The sequence below is a fragment of the Rattus norvegicus genome, chromosome 6 (assembly GCF_036323735.1).
Source record: "Rattus norvegicus strain BN/NHsdMcwi chromosome 6, GRCr8, whole genome shotgun sequence".
Lineage (NCBI taxonomy): Eukaryota > Metazoa > Chordata > Mammalia > Rodentia > Muridae > Rattus > Rattus norvegicus.
This window is the reverse complement of record NC_086024.1, coordinates 143,603,249-143,621,461: the sequence shown is the minus strand read 5'-3', so window position 1 is coordinate 143,621,461 and position 18,213 is coordinate 143,603,249. Positions and strand designations below refer to the sequence as shown.

Here is an 18,213-nt window from a genome sequence, read left to right as displayed (position 1 = left end):
TAGATTTCATTTTGCCTTCTTATAGCAATTAAAGCCTCCTTAAGGCAATTAAAGACTGGCTTTTGGTCTGTAGCCAAAAACCAGAATGCAGGGTGACCGCATTGTTTGAGCCCCTTTCTGCCTAGATGGAGTACCTTTAAAAGCACGACAGTGACACTTATCAGACATAAAAGTACAGAACGTACAGTAAGTACTGCATTGCCCAGGACATGCCTTAACAATGATAGAAATAGTTCAAGCAAGAGTTGTAAGGCTTGCTCAGACTCAGAGCCTCCTCTACCTATGGCAGATCACAATGCACAGTGTGGACAGTGGTTTCAGGAGTGATCGATAGAGAGGGTAAGCCCCAAGGCAAAGGGCTTCGGTACTTCACCTAGTCCCAGACCTTAGGGAGTGACTTTACACCCAGTCAATAGCTCCTTATGCTTTGCCTAAGGTACAGTAGGTATGCACGTGTTCCTGGTGGTCCTCACTCACCAAGATGTCCTCTTCCAGTTCACAAAGGATGGTAGCTCCCTCTCACTTAACTCCTATACAGAGGCCCAGACTCCCTGCAGACTCTACCCTGCTTGACCTCACACCATTTCATTCCGGCAAGTTTCAGGGTTATCAGTGCTAACGGTTTTCCAGGAAGCACAGGGCAAATGAAGGGACTGAGTTGAGTGGGTAGGCTAACAGAGAGTTCACGCATGCCCTTTCATCCAGAGATACTCATTCACCCCAAACTCACACAGGATAAAAAACTCCAGATGAGAGAAAGCCTACTGGCTCTAGCTGCTGGCTTCAACCCCTAAGCCCCCACACTCTGCACAGCCGTCTGGTGTCTCTCAGGTTCCATTTCTCAGTCCTCATGAATTCCCGTCCTGAGTAATTTGGTCTTTAGACGTCACTGGTATGCCCAGAGACTGTGTTAGCCACGTGGCTTTGTTCAGGCCCAGGCATAGTTGGTCCATCTGAAGCCAACATTGTCTGCCTATGCAATGGAACGGTACCCACAGGTAGATGACTAAGCAACCCCTGTGAAAGCCAGAGACTGAAGCTCCCCAGCTGGCCTTTTCCACGACACACAGGTACTGTCAGGAAAACTCTTCAAGAAACATCAGGAATCCACACCCAGCTCAAGTGGACTGTGGTTCAAGAAGAGGAGACCATGCAACATGGACTGGGACAGGTTGGGATCAACTGGGAGAAGATGACAAAGACAAGAACATGAACTGTGGATGCACATGAGGAAAATCCAAGACCAGTTCACAATGTAAAGCTAACTCAAGAAAGTCAGGAGGAGCAGGAAGGAGAAAGGCAGGCTTACTCGTCCATGGAGTAAGTGTGTGCCCCTCTAACCAACTGCACCCAGAAACACCCTCCCACCTGAGTGACAAGGATGAAGATCTGACTTTGAACTTGTGTGTTCATCAAGTGTTCAATCCTCCCTCCAAAACCCTGGTCAGCACACATACATGAGTAACTGAAGTCTGTCTTTCCTCTCAAGCAAACCCAGAATCACCAGCATCTCCTTGTGCATTGTCAGGGCAGAACTTGGAAAAGAGGGGTGACCTCACTGAGAAACTGACCACCTGTCATCTCAGAACTAAGAAGGGTAGGCAGGAGGGGCGCCAGCCAAAAGAGGAGGTGTAGGTGGAGAAGGAGGATTCCCTAAACCCATGAAGTCACATCAGCATGACTACCTAAATGAGATCTGGACAAGGATGACTCCCACAAACACCCTAACATGGGATGGGAAAATCTCTTGGGATCTCAACCACTGAGAACTCAAACTGAGAGCAAAGCAAATAGACTTCCCCAGGAAAGAGACTCAACATCCACGTTGTCAGTCCTGAAATCATATCAATACAAGTAACACTACATGGCTGTTGTATGTAGCATATACAGGTTGTATTTATATATTTAGGAAGACACATACACAAATGTAATTATACTTTAGTTTCAAAAATAAAAATTTGAATAATAATAATTTTTAAAACAAAACATAAAGCCAGATGTGGTGGTGTAACTCCAGCACTAGGGAGGCAAAAAGAGGCAGATTCTCGGGACTACCAAGCCAACCAGCCTACCTGGCAAGTTCCAGGCCAGTGAGAGACACCATCTAAAAACTAAATAAATAAAGGTGGACAGAGCCTGAGATCTGATACCTGAAGCTGTCCTCTGGCAATCCATATATACACGCACGCAAACACACACACACACACACACACACACACACATACACACACACCTGCACATAATAAAAATATACGTACACAAGTGCACACACATGTAGCTATGTACACAGAAAGTCAGGCAGCCATCTGAGTTGATGCATGTTAGGCTCAGAAGGCTCAGGAAATAAACTTCCTAGAATTTGCCCAGGAAACAAGCTGAAGAATCTGAAGGATGAGGTAAGACTGGCTGGGCACTGCATGCTTACCAAGAGCTCAGAAATGAGGGCTGCCCCAGGAGCCATGAAAAACCCAGAGACCCTACAGTAACTGAGAACTTCACCTAGACACTGAACACCTGAACTGAGCCCACGGCCTGGAAAGGACACCTCAGAGAATAAACTGGGTGGTGTTCAACACCATGTGTGCATCTGCCTAGGCTAAGCATCTGTGAGTTGCTTAAGTCTTCCTTTCCTGACAGCCGGAGCTGCTGTGGCTGTGCAGATTAACCCAGGAGCTGAGAAGCCACTTCAGCAATGAACAGTACACCCTGTTATCCCGGTGCTCAGCGATGGACAGCAGCGCTCCTGTCCTCCTCACCCTCGGCTGCACACCCCTACTCACCCTCCCTCACATCAACCTTCCCTCCTTTCTTTCACCTAGAAGCTTCAGACCTACCCATCCTTAGCCCTGCTTTACAAAGATCTGCCAGGGCATAGGGAACTGCCGAGCAGATGGGCTTCACATGCATCGGGCCTTTATGAATTCCAACTCCCTGGCTTTTGTTGGGTGCTGTTTTGCAACAAAGGAACTGGGCTGAGCTCAGAGAGGGAGGGAGGGCTGACCACACAATCATCAACAATGCCCCAACCATGGAGGACCCAGAGCCACAGGCTGGCCACCCCCACAAAGTTCTTGGGAGCTGAATATGCCTTGTTCCTCTTTGACCTCAGCCCTAGGGTCATTAGTGTGTGCATCCCCTACACAGGAAGCTACCAAAGCCCCTCCAGGGCAGGGTGCATCAGAAATCATGACAATTGTAGAAAGTAAAGTGACTGCTATGTAGAACCTCCTTCACAGTCTAGGCCTCTTCCCTGTGAAAGAAAAACCCTCTGCTTGGAAGTGAGTTGGTGTAAACCTTGTGAACTGAGGCAGAGAGAGCACCCTCCCAACATCTACCCATCAGAGACTAAAGCAGAGAGAGCACCCTCCCAACATCCACCCATCAGAGACTGCTCTCCCCTCAACCAGGCAATAAGGAAGCAGTGGCTGCTTTGTCTCCTCCAGGGACTTTGCATCATTCTGAAAATTCAAGCAGATGTTGCACCCTAAAGTTCCGTGTGATGAGGTCAGATCTACCCAGCCTTGAGCTCATCTAGTTCTTCTGTTTCTATGACATCATATTCCAGGTAAGGGCCCATGTGCCCCTGGGGTGACACTGGTGAGTGTGAGTTGGTAGAGGTCCTCTAGCTCTGCCTGGGAAAGCGGCATCCTTCTGACCTTGGCCTTCTTTTCAACACACTGCACCATGGGGAAACTGTCCTCAACTGTGGTTTCATGGCTCGTTTAATGCACAGGAATTTTCAAAGCCCCAACATAAGAAGAGGGCTTCTGTAAACGAATTTTAGTGTTGCAAATGCTAAATCTGCCATAGGAGGCCTCCATTTATTCCCTGAACTAATATTTGGCTAAACAGCTCCTAGACACACACCAACCAGACCTGGGGTCAGAGGTGACAATAGGAAGATCTGAGGAGCAACCCCTTCCTATACATATTCAGGGAAAGCCAAGATCCTGCAACCACAAAGAAATGAGCCAGGTGGGCGAACCCTGGAGGGCGGGGAGGAGGACAGAATGTTCTGCCTTCCTCTCCCTCACGCCTGTTCTTGGTTAGCAAATATTTACCCCCAGTCCTGCAACACCTGTGCTATAAAGGATCGTGGACTGTGCGGCACCACTGCCTGTTTGCTAGACTTACATTATTCCCCTGCATCACACCATTTCTTGCCTCTCACTTCTGTGCAGGCTACCACCTGCCTCTGCTGAGAATAGATGTGACTGCCCACTGGGAGAGACCATGGGACCCCAACCCTGAATGCTAAACAGGCAGAGGACTGGGAAGTCAGGCCAGCCTGGAGGGTAGGCCTGCAGGAGATGCCGTAGAGACTGTCTGAGAGGGGCCAACTGGTTGCAATAGGGTCAAGCGGACTGAAGGATAGTAAGGAAGGTTTTTGGTCCTCAGTGGGACAGGAAGGGACACCTACGAACAGACATTACCTAGTACCCAGCTGTACTGAGCATCCAGGGACAGGGCAGGAACAGGTTCCTCACTATTGTGTCTGCAATGGGCATGATAGGGGTTGTCAATGTTCCAGAATTGCTGGCTGGTCATGGGCTAGGCTGAAAAGAACCCACTGGATTGTGTCCTGACACCCACCTTCCCCTACCTATAAGGGGAAGGAGAAGCCACACCTGTTTCCATTCCATGAAGACAGGAGGTTCTCTGTGCCATCCAGGCCAGCCAGAGCTCACTAGTGAGACTGTCTCAAAAGTTCATTCATTCATTCATTCATTCAGCAGGTTGGAAAAGCAACAAAATAAACACACAGTTGCACAAGGGAACAGCAAAAGGTAGATGTTGAGGTTAAACTACAGGGCAGTGATGGGTTTTTTTCCCAGAACAGAGAAATGACAAAGGGCTGAGGTGATAGATGGCCCATCACTCCAATCTGATCACTGCATGCTGTGGGCATACCTTGAAATGTCACACTGTACATAATCACTATATGTCAAATTAAAACAAGAGTACATTTTTAAGATTATTTTTACTTTTAACTATGTAGATATAGACATAGTGCATGTGCCCGTGTGTGCCCACAGAGGCCAGAAGAAGGTGCCGGATCCTCTGGAAGTTGCACAAGGTTATAAGACACCTGACTTGGGTGCTGGAAATTGAACCAGGGTCCTCCACAAAGACAAAACGTACTCTTAATCATCATCTCATCTCTCTGACCCACACGAATATATTTTAATTGGTTAACTATGCCAATTTTTAAAAGATATTTGACAGCATCCTTAAAATAGTGTTAATGTCTAGGGAGGGGCGTACAGATAACGTTCACACCACAGACCAAGTTTATGGCAAAAGGCAGAGAGTGCAAACCTTGGGACAGGATGCCCAGCTTTCTGTTCTACCGCAAACCTTCTGAATGTGACTGCCGGCACTACCCAGAAAGAATCACAAGGGTTTAAATTACAATCCATTCTTGTACCTAGTAAATCCCAAAGCAAATACAATAGGCATCCCAACTGCCAGAGGTCTCTACACTGAACACCTTTAAAATAGTTTAAAGTGATAAACTGAATGCCTGATAGGACTCTAGGCAAGGCTGGGGGCACAGTAGGTAGGGAGCCTTTCAGTCCTGTGGTACAGGCACAGACTCTAGACAAGAAGCAGACCTCAGGTACCAGCCTTGCTGCCTCTTCTGGGTTCTTGTCACCTCACTTCAGAGGTAAACACTGCTATATCAGGCCAATCAGTTCCACCTACGTCCCCAGGGGGAGATGGATCCTATGCTGTGATATTATCCATAGAAAGACCTAGGAGGCAAGGGACTGAGGGACAGCCTCAGGCTCGGATCCCCGCCAGTAAGTAAGCCAGTAAGCTTGGCAGAGGATGCTCCTAAGCAGAGCTGGTATGCTGGTACGCTGGTTCCCTAGCAGTAGACCATCACTTGCAGTAGAGACCAAAGGGGACTCCATGAATCATCCCCTAGAAGCCATGACACAGACCTGTTAGGACACTCTGGTCCGGGTGACACATCCCACAGAAATAGCTACGTGCGAATGAATCCTACAACCCCATTCAAAGTGTCTGGCTACTCCATCCCTGCAGATGCTTCCAAGTCAGAGGTAACACCCTCAACAAAGAGGACAGGACACCTTGAGAGAGATCGTGTCCTTACACACAAGTTGGAATATGACCGGCAGTGTTTGCGTTGATGTCCCACCTTCCTGAACCCAGCTCATACAAGCTCTGCCATGTTTAAAAAGTAACCACAGCCCTCGATATCTGGATGAATCCAGATCTAAGCTACCCATTGGCAGACTCACTGCACCTGACTCTCACCAGGACACAGTGGCTCACCCTGGGTCAAGTGAAGAAGCTTAGCCACCCAGACATTTGAGAGTTGCTCCGGGCGTAGCTATGTGTGTACTCTGAGTAAAACCAAAGCCCAGATGTAAAGACTAAGGAAAACACTGTCCTCCTGCACCGGGTCAGGCTGCACAACCTGAACAGAATAGGAAAGCTGGGAAAGTGGGGTTCTTATCATGCCCGTTTTAGAACTAAGACATGGTCTTCTGACTTCAGACTTGAGCCTGGACTGACCCTTCGGACTGCCACCTGCAGAGCTCAGATCTCTCTGCCTATTTGTGTGTGCTATAAGATGCATACACAGGGGCTGGGAGTCTAGCTCAGCCTTTGGGGTGCTTGAGGGTGCATGCACACAATCCCACTGCTGGTGGAGACAAGGCAGTAAACTCAAACTGCAACGTCATCCTGTACATAAGCTCCTAAAGGTCTGAAAGGACCAACTGGGGACTGCTTCCTTTTTAAAATGTCCCCATGACAAAAAAAATAGAATCTTAATTATTACATGTGGTTTTTAATAGATTTTCACCTTTCATAGGCACGTGGTAATTGTTTATACCTGTGGAGGATAATGTGCTCGGTGCATAGGGCTCGGATCAGGGAGACCACAGGTGCGTGACTACCTCAGACATTTGTTATTTTTTAGGAACATTTAAAATCCTCTCTAACAGCCATTTTTCTAAATGGATGAGTCTCGAATGCACTCGCTCTTTTTATTTATTTTGTGTATGTGACACACTTCAGACACACAAGAAGAGGGTGTCAGTTGTGAGCCACCATGTGGTTGCCAGGAATTGAACTCAGGATCACTGGAAGAACAATCAGTGTTCTTAACCACTGAGCCATCTCCCCAGGCCTCAATCAGCCATTTTGAAAGACTGAATTATTGTCAACTATAGACCCTGCACTGAGCTAGAGAGCATCAGGAGTTCTCTCCCACAACCCGCCTATCCAGTGTACCTAATAGCCACCTTCTACTCCTGAGCTGGAAAATGCCAGTTTTGTCTCTCCCAACTAGCATAGTACCTGCCAACCCCCACCTTCTTCTTAGGTTCCCCCATAGTTTCTTCAATTAACACAGGGTGAACCACTGTGTCCTAGGAAGAGTCAGATGCAGTGAATCTGCCAATGGGTAGCCTCTATCCGGACTCATCCAGAAATTGAGGGCTGTGATCCTCCTAACTATTCTCGATTTCTTTGAGATCAACATTTTAGCTTTTATACAGAAAAGATAATCCGTGCTATTATTCTTTCTGTTTCTGGCTTATTCCACTTATTATAACGTACTCCAGCTCCATCAATATTGCTGAAAATGAAGAATCAATATTGGCGAAACGATATCCCAGTGTGTGTATATTCTGTGTCTTTTATTCACCTATTTATTGGTAGACACCTGAGTTATGTGCCTTGGAGGTTGTGGGTAGCACCACAATAAATATGTAACTTGGATGTCTTTGCACATATTGATTTCAAGTCCTTTAGTGGAAGCCCCAGAATAACTGAGTCATATGGCAGAGCCTCTGCACTATTCCCCATAATGGTTATACTGACCTCCATTCCATCGGTAGAGAATGATGCTTCTCCTTTCTCTACATAATCACCGGTATTTCTTTTTCCTCTTTTAAAAATACTTTATGGGTATACATTCAGAGTATAAAACTGGGTTTCATTCTGAGACTTTTGTGCCTATATTATATAAACTTGGAATCCATGTATTCCCTATGGTCCACATGTTCCCCTTCCCCTCCCACAGCTCCAGTTCCTCTTCTAAAACACTCCTTCTGTAATTCCCTGTCTTCTTTTGCTTAACACCTTGATCTCTAGTTCCATCCATTTCCTACAGGGGACATAACTTTATTTTTCTTAATGACTGAAAAGAATTCCTTTGTGGATACATACAATATTTTCTTTATACATTTTATTTTTTATCTTTACAATAATAGTCATTCTAGCTGCAATGAGGTGATTTATGTCCTAGTTTGCTTCCTGCCATTGTGATAAAGACAATCTAAGGGGAAGCCAAAGCAGAAACTCAAGCAGGGCAGGAACCTGGAGGTAGGAACTGAAACAGAGAGCATGGAAAAGCACTGTTTGCTAGCTTGCTGTGCCTGGCTTGCATAGCCTTCTTTATTATATAAGACTCAGGACCAATGGTGGCCACTGCCCATAGTGGGCCAGGCTCTCCCGTGTCAATCATTAATCAAGAAAATATCCACAAGCTTGTCTACAGGGCAACCTGATGCAAGCATTTTCTCAAACGAATGTCCATCTTCCCAGATGACTCTGACTTTGCCAAGCTGATAGAAAAATAGCCAGCAAGATCTCTCATGTCCTTTATATTCTTGAGTCTGGGGATTAATCTCAGGAGTTTATTCCTGCGAGGGCAGAACTTTGACCATCTCCAGTTTTTACTGAGGCTTGATTTGCATTTCCCCGATCACCAGTAATGAGCGTTTTATTATACACTTCTTGGTCATGTGTACATATTCTCCTTAAGAAATCTGTGCCATATCCCTTCTTCCCTGGGTTCAGGTGGCAGAAAGACTGTAAGAACCAGAGGTAATAGATGACTACAAGAAAAGTGTTTTCCTCATCGTGGCAGAGCAATTATACATATGGACCCTCAGCTGTAGTGACAGCATCTACAAGACCCACATACATAAACTCAAGCCAGACAAAAATCTCACCCTGAGGAGAGGATGTGACATCTCCAACTGAGAGATATTGGTGACTGGTAACTACTGGGAGAAAGAGATTCTGCTCTTCTTAAGAGTAGGCTCCTGGTAGGTTTGCTAGGCTACAGCGTAAGGCCACACACCCAAAAGTACATGGGTAATGGAAATTGGACTTGATTGCTTGGGTTCTCCTATTTATAAAGAGGGGTAGGGAAGCATGGTAATCTGGCAAGAGTTGGGGGGTGGCGTGGGTATTACTAAAACACATTGTACGAAGTTCTCAAAGAACTAGTTAAAAGAACAAGCAAACAAGAGATGTCTAGTTTGCCCATGGTTTAACTAGATTAATTGGGTCTCGTCTTCTTATTTTTTGCTATTTGCCCTTTGAGGTTATTATATGCTGGAAATTATCATTCATCAAATGGACAGTTTGCAAAAGTTTCCTCAAATGCACAGCTGTCTCTTCACTCTGCAGACTGTTCCCCACCTGTGTCAATGCCACGAAGCTCTTATTCATTTCTTCCAGGAGTTTCAGAGTCCTGTGCCTGACATTAGGGTCTCTGATCCATTTGAGTTGGGCTGCTTGCAGGATAAGATGTTTGAATCTGTTTTGACCAACAACATGATTTCTGGTGTTCCCAGAGCCATTTACTAAGGAAGCTGTCCTTTTCCAGTCCCTATTCTTTTTCAATTATTTGAAATTACGTATTGCATGCTGTGGGTAGTAGGTACATAAGAGATATTATTTTATCATTCTATAATCAAATGATACAATAATTCACTTGATCATTTTAAGGCCAGTTACTTTTGAAGCCATGGCTTATAGCAACATTCAGGAAATGTAAAAATGTTAGCCGATGAAATAAATTTCAACATTAGATCAAATGTCTTAGATATAACAATGACCACAACGTACATTAGTGTTCAGATGGTGTTCCTATCTGAAGTGTATCTTTTCCATGATGAAAGTTCACCATTATTAACTTGTTGGCAGCTGATCTATACAATGTGGTTCTTACCATGTCAAGAGCAGAGCATACATCACTACCTCCCATTTATCTCTATAATGAGACTAGTCCTCCGTTTTAGCCTGAATAACTTCATCTTAAAGCAAGTCGCACTTAGCATTTCTATGAGCCAGCCAGTCTTGATTCTTCCTGCCTTAGTTTGTAAACACATGGTCTTATTTCCAACTCATGTCACTACCAAGTCAGGCTTTGGTTGCAACAACTTCCTACTGTGCTTTCACATCAGAAGCTGAGGGGCCCCCAACTTTGCAGGTTTTCTCGGGGTTAACTATTTGGGGTCCTTATGGTTCCATATAAATCTTGGGGTTTTTTTTATTTATGTGAAGAATAAATAATAAATATGTAACTACAAAAACTTGTATTTTAATAAGAATTGCATTTGATCTGTAGACAGCATGGGTAATGTGCACATTCTTAAAGACATCAATTCTTCCCATTCATGAATATGGGCTCTTTATAATATCCTCTTTCACATCTTTCATAAATGTTAGTTTCCATCTGTAGAGAGCCTCCTATTCCTGAGTTAAACCTCCTTTTAGAAGCATTTTTGTAACTGTTAAGATTGTCCTACTGATTTCCTTTTTGATAAATGTATCGTGTGTTTATCAAGAAGATACTGAATTTTATGCTGATTTTCTATCTTGCAACTTTGGTGGATGTGGTGGTTTGGATGGTGATAATCACCCTAGGCTCGTGTTTTTGAATGCTTGGATGCTTGTTAGCAGAATAATTTGGGAAAGATTAACTATGTGGTCTAGCTGTATTGAAGATATGTGTCACTGGAGATAGGCTTTGATGTTTCAAAGGTCCATGAAAGTCCATGTCAGGCCCAGGCTCATGTTTGTGTTCTCTCTCTTTCTCCCCACCTCCCTCCAACTTAATGATCAGACCTGAGCTCCTAATTACTGCTCCAGCACCATGCCTGCCCACCAGTTGCTGTGCCCCCTGCCATGATATGTTTGTTCGTGGACTATGAAACTTAAGCAAGCGCCCAATTAAATTCTTCCTTTCATAAGCCCCCTTTGTCGTGGTGTCTCTTCACAGCAATAGAATGGTAACTAAAACAGAAGTTGGTACCAGGGGCTAGAATATTGTTGTAATAGGCACAACCATGCTGTTGTTTTGGAGAAACATGAAAAATTTTTAACCAGAGAAGTGGTCAAATGCTATAACCAGGGCTTAGCACGCCATGCTAGTAGGGACATGGAAGTTGGTACAGTTGGTTAACGCATACTATGGAAGCCCAACTCAAGAGCTTTCAGATGGGAAGAATGTTACCAGGTCGCCTGGAGGCCGTTGTTAGGATATTTTGGCTAAAAGCATGGTTGCTTTCTACCCTTAAAAAGAAAACTGAGCCAGGGAATAGTGGCCCGTGACTTTAATTCCAGTACTTGGAAGATGTTACACAGAGAAACCCTATCTCAAAAAACCAACCCTTCCCCCACAAAAAAAAATAAAAATAAAATAACCTCTGCCTGAGGCTAAACTGAAGTTCTTTGGATTAATGCTGTAGGCATAGAGGAGTTCAAAGCAACCTAGTATTGACTGTGTCACATGCTTATTCATGAAAACTCTTGTGCAGAACTACAATGAACAGGAGCAAGTGCAGCCAGGAAAGCACAGAACGTACAGTTTGATGACTATTTGTTCCCCTTCTGAGTGAGACTCATGACTCCTCCCTTGGGCCCTCCCTGTTATCCAGTTTCCTTGGGTCTGTGGTTGTAGTGTGGTTGTCCTGCACTAAAGGCTAATGTCTATTTATAAGTGAGTACATACCGTATGTGTCTTTCTGGTTCTGGGTTACGTCACTCAGGATGGGATTCTCAAGTTCCATGCGTTTGCCTGCAAAATTTATGATGTTTTTGTATTTAATAGCTGAAAGGTATTCTATGGTGCAAATGAACCACATATTCTTTATCCATTCTTCAGCTGAGGGGCGTCTAGGTTGTTTCCAGTTTCTGCCTATTATGAATGAAGCTGCTGTGAACATAGTTGAACAAATGTCCCAGTGGTATAGTGGGACGTCTTTTGGGTATATGCCCAGGAGTGGTATAGCTAGCTCTTGAGGTAGAACTATTCCCAATTTTCTGAGAAACCACCAAATTGACTTCCAAAGTAGTTATACAAGTTTGCACTACCACCAGCAATGGAAGAGTGTTTCTCTAGTTCCGCATTCTGTGGAAGAGGGAATGAGGAGAGGAACAGCAATGGCCATCAGGTCAGAGGTCAGGAGAGGGCTGGGAGTGAGAATGGAAATTGGTTCATTTGTGGGAGGGGGTGACATCTCTGGGACTAGCTGGAGCCCTGGGATAGGGACGGTTATGGGGAGTGTATGGGAGTGATCCTAGCTGAGATTACTACCAGTGGGGGATGGAGACTGAAATGGCCATCCCCTTAGGCAGAACCTTCCAGAGGAGGGAGGAGAAAATTAACCCATCCACAAAACCTTCAACCCAAAATCTGTCCTGCCTACAAGATGTCAGTGATAAAGATAGAGCAGAGACTGGGGGAATGGACAACTGACGACTGCCCCAACTTGAGACCTAATTAATGATACTCTGCTGTGCTTGCAGACAGGAACCTAGCATAACCGTCTCCTGAGAGGCTTCATTCAGCAACAGATGCAGAGACTCACAGCCACACATCAGGCAGAGCTCAGGAGTCTTGTGTAAGAGTGAGAGATAGAACTGAATGAGCCAGAGGGGTCGAGGTCATCAGAAAAAGACCTACAGAGTCAACTAACCTGGGCCATGGGAACTCACAGAGACTGAACCATCCACCAAAGAGCATGCAGGGGCTGGACCAAGCCCTACTACATTTGTAGTGGATGTATAGCTTGCTTCATGTGGGTCCCCTAACAGTTGGAGCTGGGGCTGTCTCTGACTCTGTTGCCTGCCATTGGATCCCTTTACTTTGTCTGGACTGCCTGACTGGGCCTCAGTAAGAGAAGAAAATATTCTTAGTCCTCCTGGGACTAGATGTCCCAGGGTGGGATGGCAACCAAGGCAGGGTTTTCCCCTTCTTTGAGGAGAAGGGGAGGGAGTTAGGGAGGGGAATTTGTAAGGGCAGGACTGGTAGGAGAGGAGGGAGGGGACTTTTATTGGGATGTAAAGGAACAAAAAAATAAATTGTGACAAAAAGTAGTTTGAGGAGAAAAAAGAGAGAGAATGAAATATAATGTTGGAGCCAAGTTCTGTGCTCAAATTGAGGAGAAGCTGAAAGAAAAGCCTGACTCTGAATGGAACAAAGGGAATAGTACCTCTGGGCAAGATTCTACCATCTAATCCTACAAACTGAGAAAGGAGAAGGCCTTCACCTACAAAGTATCAACAGGTCAAGGATTACTTAAATGCAATCCCAGGAGGGGGACAGATTCCAGCAGAACTTGGCAGCTCCAGCCACATGGTGGTTCTGGATTTAAGAGTCAGAAGGACCCAGGAAAGGAGTTGTAGAATCTTTCTCTACAGTTAAGGGAAAGAAAAACTGAAGACAGGCTGCTGGTAGGGAAGTCCCTGCATGGCCAGAGGCCATTGCGTGAAGCTATAAAGGTGAAGTCTGAACTGTGTTAGATACTCTAAGATATTGAAGATGCCAGAGCTGTGAGATGCCTACTGAGGAGAGCTACAGACAGGGTGTGGAATCATCAGAGAAAAGTGTGTTATAGTCAGCAAAGCTAGATGGAGTGAGACCGGGCGAGCCATCTAAGACAAAGTTTGGAGTGTATCCTGCTTGGTTATCGTCTTGCTTTATTCCAGTATTTCCTCACTATGCTCCTTTTCCTGTCTTCTGGAATGGTAATGTATATTCTGCACCGTTGTGTGAGCCACCGCCCAGTTTGATTTTTAATAAAAATAGGCTCTCTCATCTGATGAATTTCCCCATCTACCTCATTGACATAACATCCTAGGACATCAGGTCCATGTTGGATGCTGGATTCATAAGGCTTTGGTGCCACCAGCTATGGGTGGATGAGAAGTCTGAGCATAGAATGGGAAGGCCAGAGAGAAGCAGAATGTCTGTGAGGCTCAATATTTCTGGTTTAAACCTGACATAATCTAGGGGTAGGCAATTTAAAGTTCTGAGCTCTCACCCTTTAAGAAATGTGCACTCCCATGGGCAGACCAGCCAGGCCCAGCATCTCTGGTGCCTGGTCTGGTTTGCAAAGATAGAGAGGAGCACACAGCACGCCTGTCTGGAAATGTTATTCAGCTAAGGAGGGGCTGAGCATCTCACCTACAGTTTGAATATGAAGGGTTCCCTAAATGTTCATATGTTGGAAGCTTAGTTCTCAACTGGCAATTTTAATCATCAAGGGGTAATGGGACCATAAGAAAGCTGACGTCTCCAAAGTGTCAATACTTTGATGGATTCACAATTTATTGGCATTATTTGTAGGGTTGTAAATAAGGGATGAGACCTCACTGGAAAAAGTAGGTCAGTGTAGACACGCCCTAGAAAGACATATCTTGCCTACTTCCTTTCTCTCTCTGTTTCCTGGCTGTCTTGAGGCAAGGAGTCTTGCCACATGCATCCCTTACCATGGTATTCTGCCTCATCTCAAGCTCAAAGCAATACCTCCAACCATCCTTGAAACCTTGAGCCAAAAGAAGTCCCTTTTTCTTTCAAAATTTTCTTTCAAATACGCAATGGCATATAGATATATAGACATGCAGACACACAATGATAGGCTTACACAGCTATATAGACACAGAGAAATACACAGAGACAAGCATACACAGACACAGACCTCACAGAACAACATTCTATTTATTTGTCTGGAATCAGGTGAACCCTACCAACTCCTGACAAGTTCTTCTTGGGTCATCGTCTAATCAGGTGACAGCAGATCAGATGGGCGACGGAGTACCCCCACTTGCTCCTGGTCTGAAGTCTCTCAGCCCACACCCATCTCCCAGATACAGCTGAAGCAACCACATCCTGCTCCACAGGCAGCCTCTGGTGCCAAATGGTTGTTTAACTATGCCAATGCCTCTCTGGGGAAGGCTCCCACAGTGCCTGTGATTAAGCAGCAGCTTCCAGGGGCATGATTTCCTCCTCTGCTAATAACTCTGTGGCCGTGTAGGCTCTGCAGAGACAAGAGCCACCTGGGTCTGAACAGGCCTGGGGGCCAAGCTCCTACGCATCCCAGGCCTTGGTAGCTCTGGCAGGAGCCCCGATCGCCTGTGGGCCTTCTTCCCAGAATCCTAAATAAAACAATAGAGTCTGATTGGTGGGGCAGACTTGGACTCGGAAGGGAGTGACCATTGCCAAAGGCTTGGCGGAGGAAGGTTGACATACAATTGTGAAGGTTGAAATAAAGAAAGCGTAGGCAGAGCAGGGCATTGAGTAACTGCTTATAGTTGGGTGAAGTCAGAGCACTCCGGAAGGGATCAGAGTCTAATGAACATCTCAGGGTATTGGAAGCATAATGTTTCTGTGTGCTGTGTAAAGGTTGTCCATGTGTTATTCAAATGCTGACTTCTCTGCCCCCATAACGCAATGCTTACGTCAAGAATCTCCTGTCTCAAGTTCGTGTAAACAATTCTTGCCATTAATTCTCTTCCTTGTCAATAAACACTGATCACCCAATGGCTGGGCAAAAGGGAGAATAGGGTGGAACTTCTGCCAGCCATGGGAAGGAAAGAGAGAGGAAGGGAAAATCAGACTAGCCATGAGGAGGAAGGAGAAAAGAGTTCCTGAGAGTTTAGCAGCCATGGAAGGCCTAATTGCAAGTATTACTGGGATCATAGCTGGAAGGTAGCCAGATTATTTTAGGGTATACAGTAGACTTCCCAGGTACTGAGATGAATCTTTAAAATAAATCTTTATATTTTATCCTGGGAACTACCCAGGATTGAGAAACACAGCTGCCATACTAAGTTACAATGTACATTGTATTAAAAATGATTAATTTTACAGAGTATTCAGCAAGATTATGAATTTGTAATGTCTGTTGCCACAGAAACTCCAGTGATCCCAGGAATGAGAGATGAGGATGAGTCTGGTAGACACACCAGACGGATCCTCAGTTAGCACCATCCTGCCAGCCCAGCAGCCTAGGCAGTGAGTTACACATGGTCTTACTGAATCAAGAAACTTCTTAAAAGAAAAGACTAGACAGACCAACTAGAGAGGGATTTCATTCCCCTTACAAAAACAGGCTGGAATCTTTTCTGACCCTCCATAAACTCTGATTCTGACTCACACCTACCTATCCAGTGTGGCCTAGGCAATAGCTCAGGGCTCCAAGGTGCCTGGTTAGGGCGCTCCACTCTAATAGCTGCCACTGGAGCTCAGGTGACCAGGCACATCATATCACAGAGTCCTCTGGCAGGCAAGATGCTTTGCACAGAGGTGATGACCAAGGTAAACACCGAAATAAGACCTTCAGAGATCTCAGTTCACCACCATGCTTGCCCTCGGGTCACCTGTACTGGCTGAAGCCCCACAGTCTCGAGGAAGCTCTGAGATGGCAGGAGATATGAAGCCGTAGGTCTTTAAATTGGGTGGAATGTGTGACAAACTGAGACCTGTCATGAGAGCAGGGGAGCTGTCCCTGCCGCTCACCAGTTGCAGCATCAAAGAGAGACTGCCTTGCACCTCTCCTGAGCAGCACAATAGATCTGGCCCTGCTGGTTTGGGCATGAGTGAGCTGGCCCTAAAGGCATGAGAGCAGGAGAAAGGTTCTGCCGTTTGCTGGCTGCAGCATTGGGTGAGCCAAGGCAGTGCTGGAGAGCTCACCCTGGTGGTGTGGGCTCTGGAGAGCTGGTGGGCTGACCAGCTCAGCTACCACCCAGGCCTAGCTCCAGGGCTTTGAGTTGGCCAATCCCAACATCTACTCTATCTTTGAACTGATGGACCATGTGAGCTGGCCCTGCAGATCCAAAGCAGAAGGATCTCCATGACGCAGGCCAGCAATAGGATGTCTGAGAGGAGTCCCAGTGAGAATCAGTATTCGTGGTATAACAGAAGTCAGAGGCCTTGAGCCAGACCAATGTCTCAATAGCTCAGATATTCAGTATATCAATAGATATACTGGGAACACACTGTGACATACTATAGCTTCTACAATGAGACTTTTTTTTTCTTTTGGGGGGTACAAGAACAGAGAGAAGGTACAAATGGATAGGGAGATGAGTGTGATTGGGGTGCATTATGTAAAATTCACAAAGAATCAATAAAAAGTTAAAAAGAAAGATAGAAGGAAGGAAGAAACTGAGACATGTGTCCCATAACATCCAAGGTCATCTGTCCTGGAGGCATCATGGCTCAGATAAAAAGAAACCCACAGAGCCAGCGCTAGTAAACAGCACAGACATTCCCCTGGAGGCTGGAGGTGAAGGTCAGCTGCTTGCTATCCTTGGGTGTCTTCCTTGTGGTGAAGAGTCTGGCAGCTCCCTGTAGCTTGCTGCAATCCTGAATGATACTTCTTTCTTCCCAGGCCCAACCTCAGAGCTTATCACCTCCTGAAGGCACCACTCTCGGATGCCATTCCTTGGAGTCACGTGAGTTTGAGGGGACACTGTTACAGGAAGAGGGGGAAGCCAGCCCTATCCTCTATGTGGGAAAAACCATAAGGATGAGCTGCAACGAAAGCAGTAAGTGGAACGCTGATCAATGTGGTGAGCCCCAGAGCCAGACACATTCAGACTCTGCTTGCCTCCAGCATAAACAGCCATGTTAACAACACTTATTATTAATAGACCATTTAGCACTTAAGAGCAGTAGCTCCTATTCTTATACAAAGCCAATATACTACTGGGAGCCTGAAGAAGTATGTGTGGAGTAGGTCCATGTAAAAGAACACACTTCATGACCATGGGAAGAACTGACTAGCACTTCTCAAAGCACACACACACACACACACACACGGCATACACACACATGCAGTGCACACACACACGCACACATATAAACAAATGAAAATATAATTTGAAACAGAAAATTGTTCTTCAGGGACAAAGGCAAGGACAGAGTAAACAGGATACCCAAGAAACTCCTCTACAAAACAGTGAGATTCAAAGGGCATGCTGACATAGACATGACATAGATCTGAGTCAGGCCTCCATGTCCCTTGTAGTCAGGGTCAGATCAGGCCTATCTGCAACCTCACACGGGCACACACATATCACTGGGCTGTGATCCACACAGCCCATGGGCAGTCACACAGACATGTGATCACAACAGACTGGAGAAGCAGC

General features: G+C 45.7%; 1 protein-coding gene across 4 annotated transcripts in view; it reads right to left on the bottom strand.

Annotated features, from left to right (window-relative positions):
- Positions 1-18,213, bottom strand: part of Ptprn2 (protein tyrosine phosphatase, receptor type N2) — a 752,006-nt gene that overhangs the window by 713,112 nt on the left and 20,681 nt on the right. For 2 of the 4 annotated variants that reach the window (XM_039111861.2, XM_039111863.2), the window contains exon 2: positions 11,789-11,854. The exons of the other annotated variants lie outside the window; for them this stretch is intronic. In XM_039111861.2, coding sequence (XP_038967789.1) covers positions 11,789-11,854 — 66 coding nt within the window. The remainder of the gene's footprint in view (positions 1-11,788; positions 11,855-18,213) is intronic. 4 annotated transcript variants of the gene reach the window in all.